At 35.9% G+C, this 22,282-nt stretch overlaps 1 protein-coding gene across 1 annotated transcript in view; it reads left to right on the forward strand.

Moving 5' to 3' along the window:
* The window catches only part of LOC103798201 (dystrophin-like), a gene marked incomplete at its 3' end in the record, with an annotated part of 308,111 nt that overhangs the window by 80,299 nt on the left and 205,530 nt on the right, over positions 1-22,282 (forward strand). Inside the window, exons 30-33 of the mRNA XM_009070449.1 lie at positions 511-663; positions 1,585-1,767; positions 12,552-12,746; positions 19,826-19,998. Coding sequence (XP_009068697.1) covers positions 511-663; positions 1,585-1,767; positions 12,552-12,746; positions 19,826-19,998 — 704 coding nt within the window. The remainder of the gene's footprint in view (positions 1-510; positions 664-1,584; positions 1,768-12,551; positions 12,747-19,825; positions 19,999-22,282) is intronic.

Raw genomic sequence — 22,282 nt, forward strand, 5'->3', positions numbered from 1 at the left:
ACAAGACATTTGTTACGTACTTGGTATTTAATTTAGGAAAAGGAAACCTGTCTTTGAGTACATTTCTGCTTTTCAGTGGTTTTCATTTGAGTAGCTGCAGAGTTTTCATGCAGGGTAGAAATTCAGAGGCCACAAAACACAGGAAGCCACACTTGTGGCTGGGTACTAAGTGGGCTGTGTTTCCATCTGTCCAGTAAGTATTCTGAGCAGAAGTGTTTTATATAAAATATTGGCATTTATGTAAGAGTCTTAACTTCTCTGAATATTGGTGACTGTCTCAGTGGTTTATTCAACATGTGAACAATACTGAATTAGGTAACCTTCTTTAAGACAAAAAATTGTTAAACTGATGAAAAGATGTTCAATTACTCATATACTTGCTTAAAATATTGACATTTAGTTTAAGAAATAGTGGCCTTGTACACTTTTTTCCCTTCAGTGTGCACACATGCCAGTTCATATCTTGTAAGCCTTTAATTCATATTCTAATAATGTCTGCACTGTGAACAGGACTTGAGATCTCAAAGAAGAAAAAAGGCTTTAGAGATTTCTCATCAATGGTATCAATACAAGAGACAGGCTGATGACCTAATGACGTGGCTGGATGACATTGAGAAAAAGTTAGCCGGTCTACCAGACCACAAAGATGAGCAGAAGCTGAAGGTAATGTTGGTTTGGGTTGGCAATGGTAGATCTTTTTGAGTGATAGTTTATCAAGTCAAAAGGCAGCAAATGCAACAATCTTATAGATATAGACAATTATCAGTTCTGTTCTTTATTTGTATTTACAGTAAAACAAACTCTAATTATCTGTATTCAAACTGAAATTTCTTTGTTGTACTATACTTTGTATTTGTTATGCAGAGTGTTATATAAATAATTTGAAATGCACTAAACATAATGTTTTGTTAATAATACAGAAAGTGTGCAATGTATTAAGAAGCATCAACTGTTTTCTAGTAAAAATTGTAATTGATTTTATGTATCTTTGTTCCAGATGAACAAATGACTTACCGATATATGGATGACCTCTATCTCATGTTAGCACATTCATTTTCATCAGAACATACTCATATGTCACTGTCAAACTCTATAGATTTGTTTACATTCTGTCAAAGGTTTTCCTGGTTTATTTTACATCGTCTTTTTTTGCTTCATTCTCTGTTGAGTTTCCCAGAGATTAAAATAGGACTTAGCTAATATATTAAAGAGACTAATAATATATTTTTAAGCTGTTTGAACACCTTTTGTCCTGAATATGCTGACCCTTATTGAGAAAATAATTTCTCCAATTGCCCATCACAGTGTACTAGTAAGAATCTGAGCAAGGAAACTGTTGGCCTTTGCTGACTCGTTTCAGTGTGTACTAGTTGTTAGTATCTCTACAACCCATCTCCAAGAAAGTTCTACAATTTCAGTTATTTTTGTTTCGTTTAAATGTAAAATAAGACATGAAATAGCTGTAAATCTTAATCGTAACAATAAAATGGAAATGGATTTTCTGACAGAAGTATTTTGCTAATTTCAAGTTGATTGATGTAGTTAGCTAACTGTCCTGGGCCCTGTATTGGTTTTGCTCACTAGGAGATTGGTGGAGAGTTGGAGAAGAAGAAGGAAGATCTGACCGCGGTGCACAGACAGGCTCAGCGCCTGTCTGAGGATGGGGCTGCAAGGGCAGTGGAGCCAACCCTGGCACAGCTCAGCAAGCGCTGGCAAGAGTTTGAGAGCAAATTTGCTCAGTTTCGAAGACTCAACTATGCACAAATTGTGAGTTGTTACTGGCAAACCCATATGTTTGCAACTGCTACTACTAACAGCATCCTACTAACCTTGAGAGCTTCAGGGTCAGTGTCAACTCTTCAGCTGTTAGCAAGAGAAACCCTGTTGTCTGCGAGTGGGGGTAACCTTATACTCTAATAAAGTAGTGCTCTGCTTTGGTCTTAAAATTGCCCTTAAGTTAAACCGGTCAATTCCAAAAAACTCAGCAATGAAAAATTCATGTTTATTTCTGTTGCCTCATTATTATTCCATAACATTAATCAGTTTAGAAACGTTAGTTTGCCATGCATCTGCTTTGTTCACTGAACATGTAAACCACAAAAATTGTCTTTTCCAAACTACCCATCCCATGCCAGTTTTGATTGGGTTTTTTTCATTTGTCCATAACCCATATACTCACTTTAGGAAGTGATTTGAAAAATTCTTATTACTCTATATATACACGTGGCATCTTGTTCGAATGCTCGAGTTCTCAAAGAAGTTTTTGCAAGAAAATGTACTTTTAAATTTAACAGGATGAAAACATAATTTTATGAACTATCTTCATGTCTTCTGATTTGGAGTTGTTTAGTTGTGTATACTATTCTTACTGGTTTATACATACTGCAATAACTGGATAAATAAAAGGGAAATACACTGTCACTATGCCAGATTTATGCTCAAAATACATATTGAGTGTTACCCATTTAGAAGAGTACCACAAGTTGCTTTTGCACTTAATGGCAGTTTTTCCTTGCCATTCCTACTACTCTTCTGGGCTTTTGATTTTATATAAAGAAAGACAAGATTTGCCCTCAAGGAATTTGTTGCTTTATGTGGTCTTCTGTAATCTAAAAGTGCCAGTGGAAAACGAGTGTTTCCTCCAAATATATTTATTTAATTTTAATTAATAGATTTTAAAATAAATATTTCTAATAAGTATTTCTTCTGAATAATAAAGCCCAGATTGCAGAGGGGACATTCTGCAGGGTACTGAAAAATTAAATACGTGACGTGTTATTTCTAATTGATGTATGGGCAACTCTGTTTTAAAAAAGAAGCAAAGTTCCAAAAGTCAGCAATATATATAACCTTTTGATAAATATGTCCTTTATATAATGTACTATCTTGTGTATTTTTAACTTTTCTAAGATTAAGTTGCATAATGTATATGTAAAACTAATACTTGGGATAGTTATGCAGTTAATGAAAACAATCAGAGAAACATTAACTTTGGTTTGTATGTTATTAAATCTTGTTCCATCTGATTACACTATTCAGATTACTATGGTTTATATTAAACTTGATGGATGTAATCAGTTGCAAATTGTTTATATTGACTTGGAGCTAGAACAAGCTTCACTTTATCTTGTAAATGAGTTGGCTTTTTTTTATAATGAATATATTTGTTCCTTTGATAAGCAAGTAAGAAATCAGACTGTGCATGCAATTTATATCAAAACATTCTGCTGTCAATGTGCTTTTCATGTCTCCCACCACCTTCCATGACAGGGCATGAATATATCCATTATAAAATTTGACTAGCAGAACAATAAACTTTGTATAAACATATTTCTCTTTAAAATATGTAAGGTACATACTTCAGCACACACATTTTTTAATTGGTCAGAGGAATACACTCATCAACTTTTCATTCATGTAACCAATACATATGTTTTGATTGTTCAAATGCATAGTTTATATGCTATATTTATCACCTTGTAATGGTTAATTTTTTAAAATATTCTCCAATATTCCATGCCAGAAGGCTACTTGTTAGTCTCTATTAAGGAATGAGGTCACTCAATGACATTTCTGTGTGCACAGGATCATTACTGAATCCTCCTCATTTCTCAGGAAAAATATCTTCCTCTGTTAACAATGACCAAGGTGATATTCAAATGAAATATTTAAGAAGTTATACAGGAGCTACTGAGACTGGAAACAGGCAGAATATTTTCAGAACTCAAATCTGAGTGAGAAGTGCAACTACCTTGTTATTGTTACTGGTTTGAATTTGCTGAATCAGTGAAACAAAGTGAATTTCTCCAGGGTTTCTTTCTTTTTTAAACAGCTGAAGTACCTACCTCACAGGGATGTTGTGAGGATGAATTAATTGTTTGTGCAAGACTTTAAAATACAAAAGAAAAATGAAAATTCAAACTACTCAGTTGAACACATGCATATACCAGTAAAAATAACTTTCAGAGATTTTCTGTTAACCACCAACTGAATAAAACCATACAATAAAAACACAAAATTGATTTTTTCTTTAAAGCAAAAGAAATAGAAAACTGCTGCATTTTCTATTTATAATTGATGATGTGTTCAATAACAGAGCTATTTAACAACTGAAAGTTGCTATTATAAATCAAAGAGGATTTAGTGGTACTGCATATCTTGCAATTCCTTGTGCTTCACTGAATAAACATAGCAAGACTGCACTGAAAAGACCTTTCATTATGTGGCTTAATGACATACATGCATTCTTACATTGGTTGGAGCTAATATGTGTTTGATATCAAAGCATGAAATCAGAATGATCATGCTCCCCTGGATTTTGCTCTTCCCCAAGATTTGTTGGGAAGAGCTGTCAGAAGGATGTAGGAGCCCTGACCTTGTAAGAATTCATTCTCTCTGGCATGGCAGATGCTTGGAAAGTCCAGATTGTCTCACAAATAGGTGTCAGTAAATATCCAACTAATTTACAAATATATAGGGGTGTATATTTATAAAAAGGCATTTTTTGTCACCACTTTTGGTAACAGGATATGATGTAGTTATATTACTCAAACTCTGCAGGTTGTGTTTAATGCCATTTTTTGAGCCATTAATCCATTTGGAACAGTGGTTCTCTGTCAGGGAGCGAGGTGTGACATTCTGTAGGAAAAAGGTGGGTTTATTGCATTCACACACCAAACATGGGACACAAACACAAAAATGCAACTGCACAAAACCTAAAGTGACACTGAGCAGAAACAAAAATATTTGCAGTTCTTATTGTCTTGCAAGTTTCTTCCCTCATAGAGCATCTTTATTCAAACGTGGCAAAATAAACTGTGGGCAGAAAATTCAGGTTTTCAGTCAGGTAAGCTTTACAGTTCCTGTGCTAAGAGAAGTTAGGTGTTCTACTTCATTTCTGCGAAAAAATTCTGTTTGAAATCAGGTGGTAGTAACCTCAGTTCTGAAATCTGAATAACTTATTAAAGAGTGGAATATTTTAGTCTCATTTTAAAAAGCATGATTAACCACTAAATCCCACTGAAATTCATGGAAGTTTAAGATGCTTTTCAAAAAACAAGCCATTAAAGTTTAATTCTAGAGCAGTATGCAGTTTTTACATATTAAAATTACACGTTTGTTTTTAAAAAAGGCAAAATTCAGTAAAAATTATAATGTTAGAGAGGTCAAGGGACATTTATTTCTAAAATATGTCCAATAAGCCTTTGCAGTTACCCAGTATTTTTAGAGAAGTAGTCAATTCCCTTTGCTACAGTCTAAATCTTTCAGTTGATGTTTTTCTGCAAGAGTTTATCCCACTCTTCTGGAGCACTGCAAATAGTTATCTGGTGCAGAGAAAATGCTAGATTCAGGTAGTTAAACTCCAGTAAGGGTCAAAATCCGTTCTTGATGTGTTGATTACATTTCATTAAACTAACTTTTCTTGATATCTGGTTTATCCAAGGGTTTTTTCCAAGCTTTCATTTCAAGGGTCTATGTCAAGGGTCTCTGTTTATGTCATGGCTCAGACAGATCTTCCTGACCTGACTGAAATTACTCTGGTGTAGAGTCCTGAAGGCCCTTACCATGAGAAAGCTTGTTCTAGATGGACAGAGATGCAGAGCCTACACCCTAAATTCTTATTGCATATGTCCTGTTACCATATTTTATAAAGCTATTCAAAATTCTTACTCCTCTTTTATATGGTGATCTTTTAACTTTCCTCTCTTGGCTGAACTATGCATGCTGTAAATAATAAGCCAGAGTGTTTTTAAAACAAGATAAACTCTTGCAGTCTATTAAGATCTGTCAAAATTATGTACCTATTGATGTAAATACAGGGGGGAAAAAAATGGACTTACCTAAGTCATTTCAGTAATTTCATTGGTGACACACAGATACATTTATTGAAATTGATGATCATTTTACTACTGAAGTATTTGGGCCTGGATTTTGGCCATATGGATCAATAAAATTGATCAAATAATAAACATCAGGAGAAACTTTCTTTTTCATACTAATTAGACTGTGTGTTGCACAAGAGTGAATGAGGAAAGTAGTTACAGAAGGCATGTATTTATTCTTGTAAGGTAAGTGATGTAGTCTGAGCAGTTCAATAGTTACCTGCACCATGGATAAAGTATCAGGACTCTCACTACTTACTGTGAACTACCATAGGCTTCATTTTTCCAAATGAAAGATATTATTCTGTTTAATATTCTCTAAAGCATTCAGAAATTCCAAGTGCCTATCTCCTCACTGGGCAGTCACTTCAGGTGAGACACTATGGGATGAACTTCTGGAACCACATTAAAGGCTGATGAAGTTTACATTGGAAATTCAAGAGTTTGCTCAAGTTCTGCCTTTTAAGGGCAACTTGCAGTTTTCAGCTAATATTTCCATGTGAAGCTCTATTTAGTTAATTGAATGAAATCTAAACTTTTTTTTAAACTGTTAAAATATGTTTATATAAGGCATTTTACATCATATATTGCATGATGGGGATTTTGGTGTCAAAAGTTACCTGCCTATAATATTGCATTAAATAATAAGGAAAAAGATCTGCTGCAGCATGGTCTGGCCCTAAGGGACAGTACCTTTTGAAGAGGTGATGTTCATCTCCTGTCTACAATTCAGAATGGGATTTTTTTGTTTGGTTTTGTTAGGGTTTTTTTGTTGGCTGCATCAGAGTATACACATAAAGGTGCAGAAGGAAGTAAATTTGTATATGTACAGTGCAAGTGCTGAATATATATTTGCATATTTAGTTAATTTTCAAACTGCTGGATTAACAGCAGTTTTGTTCACATTATTTAAAAAAGGAATCTGTGTCTTGAAGTAGCAAAATCAGCCTAAGTGACAAAACCTATTATTACTCTCTACGATTGTATCATTGTATATGTAGATTAAAGATGGAAAGTAATTAGGCAATGCCTTTTAACATTTCTGGAAGGTGTCAGTGCTTAAGGTTTAGGACTTTGCTCTGAAGCTGTTAGAATTCATTATTAAGGTAATACTTTAATGTTATTTTTAGTTTATTTTCTAATTTATCTCAACAAACAGCTAACAAATGTAGTTTGCATAAATATCTGGAAAGTTAGCATCACAAATCAGCAGTGATTTCCAAATGGGTTAGTCAATTTAGGTATCAGTAGAGACTGCATTCTAACGTACCTGAGCTTTGTTTGACATTCATAGGTTCTTGGTGATCAGTCCCTAGAGTTACACGTGCTGTTATTTGAGACAGCCCTAAAGCTTCAGGCCTAAATGCTGTCTCAGATTGTGGCACTTCTGTAGTCTTAATAAATGAGCCATAAAAGAAGTTGGCATTGTCCAAGGCCTGTTCTGAAGAAGGCTGCCTTCCTGCCAGCATGTTGTGTAAAAGCTAATTCTGCCACTATACTCACTGTTTCCTCTCTATAGCTTAGCACTGTCCAAGATATGATTTTGAAATTCTAGTTTGAGGAAAAATTATTTGAAATCCTTCCATTCTTTTGGGTATTTCATGCTGTATGGCTGCATTTGAGTCCATGACACTGGTTTAACAAAACCAATAGAGGCTCTCAGAGTTGGAGAGCATCGTAGCTACAGGGATACAGGAATGTGCAGGAGAGTTAAATCTTCTGAAATGGCTACTACATACTGACTGAAGTGTGAGATGTATAGTGTCTGTATGTATGTTTTTAGCTGTGAAAAACTACAAGGTCAGCACAAGAAATGGCTAACTCCTCTCTGGATTTATGTATTCTACAATTAGCATACCAAAACTTTCAAATACATTTTGTTTACTGGGAGGTGACACACATAGATCAATTGCAAAGGTATTTTGCAGTTAAACCCTTATAAAATTCTTAATACCATTTTAAAATACCTGTTGAAAACCAGCCGAAGATGTAGATTTTGCTCTGTGTTCTAAGTTTTTTCATTCCAAAATGTAACTTGAGCACCAAAGTGTTTGCTCATTTACTGCCATCTGGTACTGAGAACCTCTTTGGACTCACTAGTAGTTCAAGGCTATCTGGCCCCAAAGGCAAGTGACTCTACATAGTCTGAGCAGTGTTTGGTGAAGGCTCGTGAGGTATAGCCTTCAGTGTTTTCATAATTGTTCTCAGAATGTTACAAATACCTGTTTAAAGTCACATGCCATACAGATTTTTTTCAGCAGTTTTGCTCTACTGCAGTTGTTAAGACTGTGATAATTCCATCTTTATCAGAAATGATTAAGATATATGCAGAACTTGTTTAAAACAAGAGACACTTTCTAAGTCTCAGTAGTTCCAATTAGTCAATAATGCCATAATGCTACGTGATTTTGTTTTTCTTCAGGACATGGTAACATTGCAGTTGTGGCCTAAGATGCACAGTGCTCTATTTTTAGTTTTTCTTTTCTCTTATGCCCCAGTCTCATGAGAGTTGAAATGAATTTATTTTTCTCTGCTTAGCAAGTAGGTACCAATGGCAGTCGTCAAGTTAAAAGTTAACAGCATAACTGCTAGATTTTCCAGCCCATGCCAGTTGTCATAGTGTCTCATTTCTGTGGATGTTAACAGGTCTTGAGTGAGGAGCAATGGGTAAATTTTCAAATAAGCTGCAGCTAAGTTCAGTGTGCAGCTGTGCCTCAGCCTGAGGAGAGTCCCTATCTGGAGGCAATTACCCCAGCTAGAATAAAACAAAAGCATTGTTAAGCAACTGAAAAAGGGATTACCAAAGGTGTTCATTGAGTGCATTTGACACCTTGGAGGGCTCTTAAGGCATGAGGGTGTGTGGAACACCAAAATGCTTTGTCATAGGCTTTAAATTACACATTTGCTTCCTGAGGCAAAAAGAAACCAAAGTCACAACCCTAAATATTCTGGATTGGATGTTTTAAATTAGTTGCTATGGCTTTTGTCTGTATCTTTATTTATTTTGTTTCCCCCTCATGTAAATATGAAAATAATGCACTCATCAAAGTGTAGCAGGACAAGATGAGGTTTTGGGAGATGTCCTGTAATTTAAGTCTATACATGCAGGGAACAGACCTTGTCTTACAGAGAAAACTTGTGCATTTCAGTCAAGTTAGGAAGGCAATATAAAGTTAGATATTTCATGGAAGTGGAAGTAGTTCAGGCTGGTTGATGCCTGTTGGTCTATGGTTTTCAGAATGAAAGCCTGCAATTCCTAGAATCTAAAATTTACTGAAGCATTTTTAAACTAATTCTAACTGGCTTTGTTTAATTTTAGATCTAGCTCAAACAGATTCATTTTATTGTAGAAAAAGCAGCGTTTCTCAGCCAGTGAGGTGTTGTGAAGACATAAAGGACTCCCTGTCCAGGAACAGTGCTGAAAATAGTCATCTGTATTTTTAAAGTTTCTGGGGTTTTTATAAGTCACTGATGAAATCAGATACAAGCATTAAACTACATGGGTTAAGTGTTGCAATGTGACGTTATTTTGTGGACAGCAAACATACAAGAGTAGAAAAATCATACCCATCAGAGAATATTTACGTTCTTAGTTGAAAATATGATTTTTTTCTTAATATTTTAAATAGATTTTATTGCTGCCAAGTGCATTTTAAGGCCATGCCTTCATGGAATTACACAAGCAATTTATAAATTTTTAATCCTGTATTGAGGATTTAGGTCGCTCTATACTTGAAAGAGATGCTTCTTTTTGTAGATTGATAACTTGTTTCTGGTTGACTAAGGCCATCCAATCTCCTAATGAAAATTCCATGTTATCAGCATAATTTTGATCTACTTTTTACATATATACACACTTAGAGGTAAGATATGCTACTAACACTGGAGACAGAATTTATTTTTCTGAACGTTAGCTGACATCACCACTCACAGTTGGCACAGGAACGGGCGAAGGAAATCTTTACAAATATGTACTTGAAAGTGGTTTTATTGATCTCTGGCAGCATTTTATCATACTTGTGTGTGTTTAATTCTTTATTTGATATATGGATGGTAAGCATGGACTAGCAAATTCCACATAGTTCACAGTTTGCTTTAGAAAGCAACTGTTCCAAAGTTTATGGGACTCTGAGGTGTCACTGCCTTTGTCTGGGAGGTGTCTGCTGGCTGATTCTTTTTTCTCACATGTGTTCCCCAGAGATGACAGACTTTTTACACTTCTGTACATGTTACAGTTGCTCATAAGAAATACTTCTGCAAACATTATTTCACTTCAGGAAGAGTCCCATTTGTTTGTTTTTACTGGATTTCTCATCAGGGTGTGCCGGGAGAAGTGTTGTGGCTCATAGCACTGATGGTAGTGGTTTACTGCTTTCCTCCTCCCACGTATCTGTTTGTGTGAAGTTACTAACTTGAAAGCACAGCCACTAAGGTCACTGGATTTGGAGGCCTATAGTGAGAAGAGACCAAGATCTAACACAAAAAAAATTTGGAGTCTTTCTGGTTGTGAACTCCTGAACAGCAAAAGCAATGTTGGGATTGTTCCCTCTGCAGGAAGAGGAGAGGAATTGAGTATATGAGATTGGTGAAACCATATATACCATTCAAGGGTCAGTCCTGTCTTTAGGTCTGAATTAATTTCACCTTGAATAGTGCTATGAGTAACAGTCAGTTTTGGCACTATAAATATTTAAGTGTGACATCCATGAAGTGCTCACACACCGGATGTCTGCTTGACTTTCCTGTAGTTTCAGGAATTGTTTAGAGCAAGAAGGCCCAGATTTTATTTTATGTACACACATATGCATGCATGTGTACATATGTGTACATACATAGTTATTAGCCTAAATTTGAGTTGAAAGGAAATAGATTCCACCAATAGGACAACAGACACTAATCATATTTGGTGTGTTACTGTAGATATTCATGTGACCTTGCACACCTAGCATGCTTTTTTGTTTACTCTGAAGAGAAATATTCTGTCTTCTCTGCCAAAAAAACAGAATTATAGTTTAAATATTCCTTATGTGTGTCTGAAGTTCTTTGCTACATGTAGAACTGTCACAGTGTAGTCTTGAGGAATTAAAATATATTGCTGCATGCAGGCCTTAGTGGCCTGTTGAGATTCTCACATTTTCTAATCAACTGGGACAGCTTTTTCCTTAGGTTTACTGGAGTAAACTGTTATTTTTGCAGAGCTTGTGATTCATGAAACATATGGAGGGCAAACACAATTTTTAAAGCAATTTATTTTAAATAATAAAAATTATAGCAGTGATATGGTAATTAGAGAGGTTTCAGTGTTAGCAGATGTACTAGGAAAGTCATTTAGTGAGAAAAGTATAAGCAAAGCAATTAAATTTGCATAAGAAATGCAGCAGAATAACACAAGTCTACAGATAACTTTATGGGCTTTATATGTGATATGCATACATCTTCCAGAGTGTGTATATGCATATTTTAAGACTGTAAAGAAAATTGAAGAACCAGATGACTCAGCTCGGTAACTGAAGAGAGAAATATGGCAAGAATAAAAATGAGACACCTTGCTGAGACAGTGTGTGCAAGAGAGTGGTTAGATTTGTTTTCTTTTGCATACTGTGTAGCTAAGTAATAAAATTGATTTCTTCAGGACCACTGATCCATTGCCTTTCACATATATGGCTCCAAAATCCATGATTATCTGTTAGGACTGAATATAATAATAATAAAACAATTTCTGAAAGTTTACCAGCAATACCGTGTAAAAGTTCTTTGAAGTCCTCGATAAGTAAAGTTTACATTTTTGAGAAGACAGCCACCAAATACAAAGAATCTTGGTTACAAAACCCACAAATAATCGATACCTTAATTTTTGCTTTTTCTAATGGGCTTGCAGGGTATTTGGAGTTTAGTTAAAAGAAGCAATCATAGGTCTCCCTGCTCCAAAGTACACTTTTGGTGTTCCTTTTTGATCTGTGATCCATAAAGCATCTAATCAGGAATGTAGAGACTTTATATAAACAGCCACTTTTTGTTGCCTTATATATCAGTATTTTTCCAAATGCCATGGATCAACTAAGTGTTTTCTTGGAACCAAAACACTCTGGGATGTCTTTCCCTTTGGTGTATGCATGTGCTTTCAGAATAGGGTGTCTATTTCATATTTTTGCAGGTTAGAAAAACCTAAAAATATTCATAACTACCTAAAGAGTTGTGTTGCTGGGGTTTCTTTTAGAAATGTGAACGCATTAAAGACCTTTCAAATCACAAAATCCCAAATTCTGTTTACAAGTTTGAAGAGAAAGGTTTTCATGTGGTGTTGAAAGTGTAGAGTTGACACAGTTGCTTTGTGTTGCATGTTATTTAAGAATTTGTGTCATTATTTTGCTTGACACCTTGCAATGATTTACTATTTCACACCTGGCATGCATGGAATTTCCATAAAGAGGTGTGATGATTTCAAATGAAAGGGCTAGCACAGAAATCTCAGTAACACCGTAATCTCAGAATACTCTTGTGTTTCCTACCTTTCAGTTCTTTGGAGAGTAGGAGAAGAGAATTTCCAGCATTTATCCTTGGAAGTTACTTTTAATTGTTTCTGGGTTGCATACTGGAAATTGCATTAAGTTTTAATTTTGTCTGGTGTTAAGAAACTAAAGGAAACATTCTGTTGTATATCTATACCAGCAAACAGTTCGTGAAGATACAAGTTTTGTGATGACTGAAACTGTGACTGTGGAAACCACTCATGTGCCTTCTACATACCTGGCAGAGATCCTTCACCTTCTGCAGGCCTTGTCTGAAGTAGAAGAGCGCCTTAATTCTTCTGTTCTGAAGGCTAAGGATTGTGAGGATCTCTTCAAACAAGAGGAGTGTCTCAAGGTAAGCTAGAAAGATTTTCTTACAGTGGTTGGATTCCATCATTTTTGGTCTTCTGGATACTGCCTGCCTGCACTCCTTCTGAGATGTCTCTTTAAAAAGTGCTCAGCCCCATTCTGGAATGTCTGTTCATATGGATGTTTATATATGAAGGCCCATTGGTACAGAATATAAGAACACTGGAGTGTTTGTTTATATTTATCTGATTCACCTGTATTTGGATGATGAGAGCATTAGGGTATCTGCAGAGTATGTCCTTGAATGGAAGAGAAGCGATGGAGGGGGACACACAGAATTTGTGTTTCAAATTTGTTTGTGTGTGGATAATAGGAAAAGTTGGTTATCAAGCATTGGAAAAGGCTGCCCAGGGAAGTGGCTGAGCCAGCAGCCCTGGAGGTGTTTGGATGTGTAGATGTGGCACTTTGGGACGCAGTTCAGTGGTGGACTCAGTCCTGCTGCGTCAATGCTTGGACATGATTAGGTCTTTCCAGCCTAAATGGTTCTATGATTGGTAATTTAAAGCAATTACTAATTAACCCTGTCCATACCCAATCTTGAATGCTTTATTTTAGTCTATGATTTTTTAAATTATTTTTATTGGAACAGCAACAAAACCAAGCAAAATTTAGTTCCTGTGTTCCATGTTAGATATAAAAGCTTGAAGTCTGATTGGGTCTGTGCTCTGTGCAGTTATTATATTTTAATTAGTTAAACAGGTAATATTATCCAGTGGGCAGATAATGCAGTTAACAAAAAGCCACTTCAGTATGGTTAGTATCACTTTAAATACTACTCTCTGTTTTCTTCAATGCTTTCAACAGTGAAATCCTTTGAAATTGGTGGAAGTTTTCCAACACAGAATTGACATAAGAAGAGAATAAGATTAAAGTTGTAAGCCTAAGTAGATGAATGAGTTATCAGCTTTTGCAGAATAATGTTTGCATGAGGAAAGCCTTGTAAAAAATCATGCTCAAGTGCTGTATATAATTACAGCAATTCCAAATTGTCATCCAGCATGAAGAGAAGGCTACATTCCCATTTTCCTGTGATTATTTTGGGGAAAGGAACGATTTTTAAAAAGTAAACATTAGGCTAAAGAGGCTAGAATTTGCCTACAGTCAGCTCTAAGAAAGAAGCTTAGAGGGAGAATCAGGGCAGTGGCTAAGTGCTCAGAATTTTCCTCTGCAGAAGCCCATTTATCTCTTTCCACATCAGAGAAAATGTAACCACATCCATAAGCTGTTATTAGCTTCTGTGAAATCACATCTCTTTCTAATTCTTATACATACATAGATCTTACACATTTTAGGAGCCTCTGTACACACATGTGCACACACAGAAATATCCTTGTTAGCTCCTGAAAATCAGGGTGTCTTCAGTTCCCTAGCAAGGCAGTATAGTATGTGTAGTGAAGCATAACAGAGAAGTTTTGGGTCAAAGGAAGCAAATAACTGATAATAGGATGGTGTGAAATAACAGTGCCCATTTCTTTTACTACTCCTGGTTTGGTACCGGTCGATTGAAGTCGTTCTGAGTATTGGAGCACACAACATGCCAATGTTATTGTCAGTCTTCATTTGAAACAATTTCTTCTGTGCAGAAAAAGTCATAGACCATGTAAATTATGGCTAATGAGCCCCTACTTGCTCCTTGTGGATGAACTTGTGTTCATTAATGGATTAGGTGGAGAAGCAGTGACTACCTCGAGCCGTTTACTGGCAGCTGAGTTCCTTTTGGTTCTTCTTGCTGCTTCACATTTGGGCTAGCTTGAGCTGATTTATATCCATAACTAATCTGTTGTTCACCCACATATATTTGGTATTATTGGAGTTGACACCAACTTTAATAATATTGATTACTGAGGTTACAAGTAAGTACTGCCATAGGTTTAATTTAACTGAACTATTAAATTGTTATGAGATGCATTTGCGGGCACAGTTCCATCTTCCTTCCAAATAAATCTCTTAGAAGAGGCAAATGGGTCTTGCACATCCGTGGGCTTTTGGAAGGGTATAGTTTTGATCTGAGCCTGCTTAATGAATATTTATTTCCAAGGAAAAGCATCCATCATTGTCATTATCCTGCAGTAAAAATAGAAAAGTAGTGCATAAATTGTTCAGCAGCTGGTTGGGAAAGGTTTGAAATTAAATTGTGGTTGATTTTTTTTCCCTGACAGATTTGCATGAATCAAATTACAGAACTGTCATGAATAGCTCTGTGTTTTAAAACTGAGCTTTTGATTTGTTTTCCACTCCCATTCAGAAAGAATCCATTTTAATTAATCCTTAAAAGGAAAAATAAGTTTATTTACTATTGTGGTATCAGTGGTAACAGCTTTGAACATTTTTCTCCAAAGTAAATAACTATAGTAAGACAACCATGATTGCTCATTATCAACTAAGATAAATATCAAATACAATTTATAAATTGCTAATATCAATTGTTACAGATAATTTGAGCACTGACTTTTTATATCAAAGGCATGTGAAATAAAAATACAAGGCTTTGCAGCAAAAGAAAATTGGGTAGCTTCCCACATTTAGAAAATTGTAATGCTTTTATGAGCACATTTAGTAAATCTGGTGAAACCAGCTCAGAAGAATGTTCATAATAACATAAGTTCTGTACATTTTAAGCTTTAGGGAGTAGAAAAAACAGACAGAGATACCAAGTCTTGTCACTTTATCTCCTAAAGTCAGCATTGCAATGTTTTCGTTATCTTATTACAAGCTCTTTTATGTATCAGGACATACAGTACCTCAGTTTTTCTTCAACACTGTACTGGCAGTTTTTAGCAAACAATTTATATATTACAGTTGTGTCAAAGATGTAACTCACGTTGATTGTAAGGAAAATCAGAGTTCATGGACCAATGGATTAGTAAATTTGGCCTGATGTACTCTCAAAATAGGACAAGATTTTTTTATAAGCAGAAACATTACGGTACTTCTCTCTGCTACTGATGATGTTCATATTGATGGAATTCACAATCTTTGAGTTACCAATTTAGAATTGGTTGTAATTACAATGGATTTCATTACATGATCAAATTTAAGGATCAAATGCCTTCAGAATTTAGCTAATTATCCTTCCTTACAATGGATGTTTCAAGTATGTCCTGAAAGTTAAATTAATGTAAAAAATTGCGTATTTTCAACTGAATCTGTTTATATTGCTCATACTAGGAGAGGGTGTTCCTGTGTAGTGATTATCTCTTGCAAGCTATTTGACTTGTTCAAACACCAGATTATTTAGTGGGAGATGTAGATGCTAAAATAAATACATTGATTAACCAGAGAAGTAAAGCTAACACATACTTCTGTTTGCTAACACAGAGCAAAACTAAGTGTGATAAAATCATAGCATCATAGAATCAGCCGCGTTGGAAAAGACCAACCCTACCGTGGTCACTAGCCCATGGCACTAAGTGCCACATCCAGTCTCAGCCTAAAAACCTCCAGGGATGGTGAATCCACCACCTCCCTGGGCAGCACATTCCAATGCCTGAGCACTCTCTCCAGAAAAAATCTCTTCCTAATATCCAACCTAACCCTCCCCTGGCAGAGCTTGAGTCTGTGCCCTCTTGTCCTGCTGCTGGTTGCCTGGGAGAAGAGACCAACCCCCACCTGACTCCAACCTCCTGTCAGGGAGTTGCAGAGGGTGAGAAGGTCTCCCCTGAGCCTTCTCTTCTCCAGGCTGAACACCCCCAGCTCCCTCAGCCTCTCCTCATGGCACTTGTGCTCCAGTCCCTTCCCCAGCCTCATTGCTCTTCTCTGGACACTGTACATGGAATTTAGAAGTCTAATTTGCATTTGTTGTCATACATGAGTGTCTTAAGTAGACTGTCATGTCATTCTCACTGTCATAGTCATGGTATAGTCATGCCTATTGATTACTTTATTCTGTTAACAGTGATTTCAAAACTGTTTTTCTGCTGCAACCCTGCAGTAGGGCCCATATATATTAGAGTTTCTTCTTTTTTTTTCTTAATATTCTTAATTTTGGCAGGAACATTTCATTGTAGAGTATGATTCTACATTTAGCTATAATATTTTTCAATGATGTAATAGTTTTAATATGGAAAGCCATCTGGCTCATTGAGAAAGAGGTTTCTTATATATGTATAACTTCTTGCATAATCACTCTAGCAATTCCTTTTCCAGTTCATCTTCTTGTGTATTTCCAGTAGGGTCTTTATTTAGTTCATTAAAAACTGGGTTGGTTTCTGTTGGTTTTTAAATACAGATATTTTAATGTTCTGATTTATTTTTTCTCTCTTTTTTTGTCCTTTGTTTGAAAATCTTCATCTACTGATAGAACGGGTTTTTTGCACTGCTTTCTGCTGTGTCTGGGAATTTTCTGGACACAATACATATCCATTATTCTAGCAGCTGAAACCCCCTTTCCAAATGGTTTATTAAGCCAAAATACCCATACCATATATTGAAACTCATCATTCTATACAGATTTTAAAATTGTAATTAATTTGTGGATTATTTCCCAGCTATTCATGATTACTAACAACTGGTTTTCATGTTAGTTCAAAAAGCATGAAATACTGTAATGAATCTGCTATACATATAATTATAAAGCATCATTCTGCAAATGTTTGGAGTGGTAAAAAATGTATTTTTATTTTGCACATTGGAATATATATTTAGTGTGCATTAAGAGATTCTTATCAAGAAACATCAGATAATGTGAAATTCAGAGTGGTTTTCTGCTGCAGCTCAATGAAATCCAATTAACCGTAGCTCAGAACTGAGTGTGCTCAAAGGCACTCTCCAAATAGATCTGTCAGTAACACTGTGCTTGCTGACAGATTCGGTCACAAATAGCCAAGGAACTGAATTTTTACAGGAAGTTTCTCTGGCAGATAAAGACAAATTCCGGGTAGTGAAAATGAACTAGTGTTTGAGTCTCTTGCACTCAGATTTCTCTTTAAGAGCAATGAGATGGATCATTCCCTAAAGGCTACTGTCACTTCAGCTGCTAATGATTTTCTGTTATCCTTTTTTTTCTTAAAAATTAAAGCTTTGTGCACTTCTGTTAACCATGTTACAAAATCTCCCAAGGCATTGTTGATAACTGACTGCTTGAAGCTATTCTCTTCAACATGAAAGATAGATGGGTATATGTGTGAGACACATGGATTTGTGCAGACACATATACACATGATCTCTCTTTTTTTTTCTCTTAGACATTCTTATACTTACAGAACATCAGCTGTATTATCTTGCTCTGTCTGTAGGAGCTGGGCTCTAAAGAAAAGCAAAAAATCTGGCATAGAAATTGTACGCCTGTTCATACACCATGAGTTTTAAACATTAAAAGGATAGGTCATTTATCAGTTCTGAAATGCATAAATGTATTTAATCTATTTTTGATATTTAGAAAGTTGATCCACTTGGTTCAAAACATAATTTCAGTGTACATAGGCACGTATATTGCTCTTCATTTGGTTTCTGACACATGTCAAACACAGTAAGTGCTTTCTTGGGTTGCTGAGATGATCTGATATTGAGACCTACTTAAAAGAAAAGTGTATAACTTGAGTATGTCCTGGCAGCTTTTAACATTTAAATGACATTTTCTCCTGTTCTTTAAATATGCAAATTTTTAGTCATGGATGAAGTTTTGTGAAGGTGCTGCCTCCTTTATATTCAAGGAAGATTTGGAGGCATTTCATGGTTTTATCCTCTGATATTTCTTATATTCAGATTAATTCCATTGAGTGTGGAAAACCAAGATGTAGGTAGACCAGAGTAAGGAATGCTGAGTGTGAGATGTTATGCTGGGGAAATCAAATTGTTGAGTGATGACACAGACCCAGCTTCCACTCTAGATTGCTGACAGGGAGGAAACATCTTCCTTACTGTGAATCATCCCACAGACGAGGTGTCTGCCAGTCTCTTTTTACTTGTAAGTATTTCAATTAGTCTGCTAAATGAAAGACACATTTCTCAAGACCTGCGAGGTCTGTCCAGTTTATAATAGCCTTCTGTGACTAGCAGCTCCTTTCTAGTGGCTACACACATCTCTGCAGCCACTTAGTGTCAAAACTGATGCAATTTTGTACAAATGAAGCAAAGGCAAAGCTGGTTTTGATGTGCATGGTGAGATAGAACCAGCAGGTTCTAGCTACAGGTTTAGCCAGGTTGCAACAGGGTGTTAGAGGGCAATTTTAAGTTGCCTTTTTTTTTTTTTTTTTGGCTTTCTACTGCTCATTATTTTTCTGCAAAGTAACACAGCATCCTTTGATCTCTGCCTCCTTTGAAAAGTGCTGGTGGTGTGAAAGACCTTCTCACAAACAAACTAGCGATTTGTTCTTCTCATAACTCTGTCAAATCAGCATTCTCCCTTATCTCACTTGGCCTCCTTGAGTCTTGTCGCACTTTTTATTTCTTCTCCCAGCGCAGGGTCTGGAGTAAACGCATAAAAGCATCAGCCTGAATTTAACTCCTTCTCCTCAGGAGTAAACACCTAAGAGCATCAGCCGAAATTTAACTCCTTCTCCTCAGGAGTAAACCCCTGAGAGCATCAGCCGAAATTGTGGTGATCAGCCTAAAATGAGGTGATACTAACAATATTGAGGTAGATACATATATTGAGGTAGATTCTAATATTGCTCCGTATTGACAGGAATCAGGGGAGCACATTTCACCCTCTCACTGAGGGAAAGATTTTTGTTTGGCTGATGGAAATCAGCAGTTGTGATGTGTTTTTGCTGTTTGTTGATGTCCTGCCTCTTCTGGAAGAGAGAGCGTTTTCCTTCCAAACACAAATACTGCAAAGAGAAAGATACAATGCAGGGAGCAATGCAAGTATCATGTACCTTGTAGCATTGAGATTGGCTGAGGCATCTACAAGAAACAGAAATTAAAACTTGAAGAATTAATGAATAAGTGCATTTCAGAAACCTTTGTTTTGCTTGTGTTTCCTCTCTGGTAGAACTGTCATTATTATCAATGTTACTGTTTATTTATCATTTCCCCCACTTTCTTTTGTTTATAAACAGTTGGTGGTTTTTTTATTTATAAAACAATGTTTTGTCTGTCTTTTCTAAAATCTTGGTGTTACAGAGCATTAAAGACAGCCTGGGGAGACTGCAGGGTCATGCAGACATTATTCAAAAGAAGAAGACACCAGCTTTGCAAAGTGCTACACCAAAGGAGGCAGCAAATGTACAAGAAAAGCTGACTCAGCTTAATTTTCAGTGGGAGAAAGTTAACAAGATGTACAGGGACCGACAAGCGTAAGTAACTTCTGAAAATTGCTGTGCCCAATGCGTCCATTAATATTTGACCTACTGCTGATGTTTGTTTTCTAGTCTTCTTTTTGTGGTAAAACCTCTTAATGCCACTAACAATACTTGCAACTAAGCATGCAATGTTTATATGGAAGTGTAATTTAATTTATGAGGAGCTTTGTGAAATTGAAACTATTTTGACCAACTCCCACTTGCATTGGACCAAGAGCTGGCATCATGTTGCAAACATACTCCTCTGTCATTACAAATGGCATACCTTTACCCTAAGATGGTTTTAGGCATTTAATCTTCTATACCTTTATTATTGATTTAGAAATCTGAATGTCATGGGTGCATCCGAGTAAAACCCCTTTAATTGCAGAGGATTTATGAGTTCACAGAGCAGTTCTCACTTCATGTCTAAAGAGCACTGCTAGAATTGTCAGTAGCTCTAAATTTGGTGTCATCATTTTAGAAATTTCTATATTACACTTTATACAGCAAGGCAGAACAATCAAAACAAGTATAGAAAAGCATTAAAATATAATAAATAAAGCTGTGATGTTCTGCAATATCACATAAATTTACTTCTCCTTGTATATTATTTCTGATGTTTGTAATCCAGAAGTCATACTATGATAGAAAATATAGCCAGACCTATTTGATATTCCAAACATGGCTCCTGTTAGTAACACAACAGAGTCTATCAACCCAGTGACTTAGTTGTACTCTGCAGTAGATAGCCAACATTTCCAAATTTTGGCTTTGTGCAGTAAAAGACATAGGTTTGTACTTCCTCTTAATTGTTTTAATTAGGTGATGTATTGGATGTTACTGGCAGTGATACAGAAATTGCTGTGATTTATGAGATATACCTTTTCAGTATGAGTAATTTAAGAGTTAACTCATAAGTTTGCCTTAGATAAAAAGTCATAGTTTCAAGCTTTTATTGAATTACCACAGAAACGTCCTTGAGAATTCTTCTGAGAATGTAAGACATTAATCTGATAATGAAAATCATTATACATACGACTAATTCCATTCATTGAAATTGTCCTTTCATAGGAATTTTACAAAACTGGCTCTTTGGACAATTTTGAAAACTTGACATTAAAGGTTTTACTTGATATGCTACCACAAAAAACCAATGGATTGGTGTCTGTTAAATATCCCTTTTTGCACTACTCATGTTTAGAAATATCACTTAGCTTAGAAAGTGTTCTTAAAAGCACTTTAATTATTCTAAAAAAAAATTACTTACTATCCAAATAATTATTGTGATGTATAGTAGGATATGAGTCTAACCATGTAAGCAGTAACTGGAATTAAAAAACAACACTGCATGTAGGTTTAGCCTGCACTGATTATGTCCTACAGTGCAATCCATGGTAACTTCTATGTTTTCTTTGCTTGGAAATATTGGTAAACAGCTGTCAGTTTGCAGATTTGTACTGACATATTATTTCCACTGTTAGCCAGTCACTAGCTTTGATTTTATATTAGTGGAGAGACAAGAGAGTGAAGCTTAAAAAACCAAAAAAATCAGAGAGTAAAAAGTCTATTTCAGTAATCTTCATGTTCTCTGCTTTGTCTCAACATTTAAAGTGTGAGAAACTGAGGCAGATTTATAATCTGGTAAGGTTTGCAGAGTCTCCCGTGCCCATTACTATTTTAAAAAATAATGAGCCTGGTTCTGTTGTGGTATGAAAAATTCCTGTCTTAGTCATGATGCCATGTGCAAAACTGACAGATGAGTTAGAAGCAGAGACTGAAGGAAAGCTATTCACACAGGTAGTAAAACCAGTGATATTGGTGGTGTGTTTTCCCAGACACTGGCTTTGCCCAAACTCTTACCGGTTTGGTAGACCAAGCCCTGGAAAACCTTTGGAATCTCCTAATATGCATTTTCTACCACTGGTGCATAACAAGGAGGATGATTTGCTGCTAGCTGAAAGCTTGCACTATCATCACTGGCACTCAGTTATTCCTTATTTAGGCTACAGTGCTATTTAGGCAGCAGCAGAAGTATTTTGAGCTGAAATGCTTTAGTGTTTGTCATGTATTTTGAGGTCATCAGATAAAGGCACAGTAAGTGTGATTATGTCCAGCTGGCTTGTGCCTGGGGGAGTCATCCTCTTAGTATGATGGACAGCACTCAAGGTGATGATAAGCTGGCTGCTTCTGAATCACATCTTTGTTTTTCTTTTGAGTCTTTTGTTTGTGGTGTCAGTCTCACTGTGTCACTGTTTCAGAGGTTTCTTTTGAACTGTAGATGGTCCCTATAGCTTCT

The sequence above is a fragment of the Acanthisitta chloris genome, unplaced genomic scaffold (genome assembly GCF_000695815.1).
Source record: "Acanthisitta chloris isolate BGI_N310 unplaced genomic scaffold, ASM69581v1 scaffold4572, whole genome shotgun sequence".
In the NCBI taxonomy this organism is placed as follows: Eukaryota; Metazoa; Chordata; class Aves; order Passeriformes; family Acanthisittidae; genus Acanthisitta; species Acanthisitta chloris.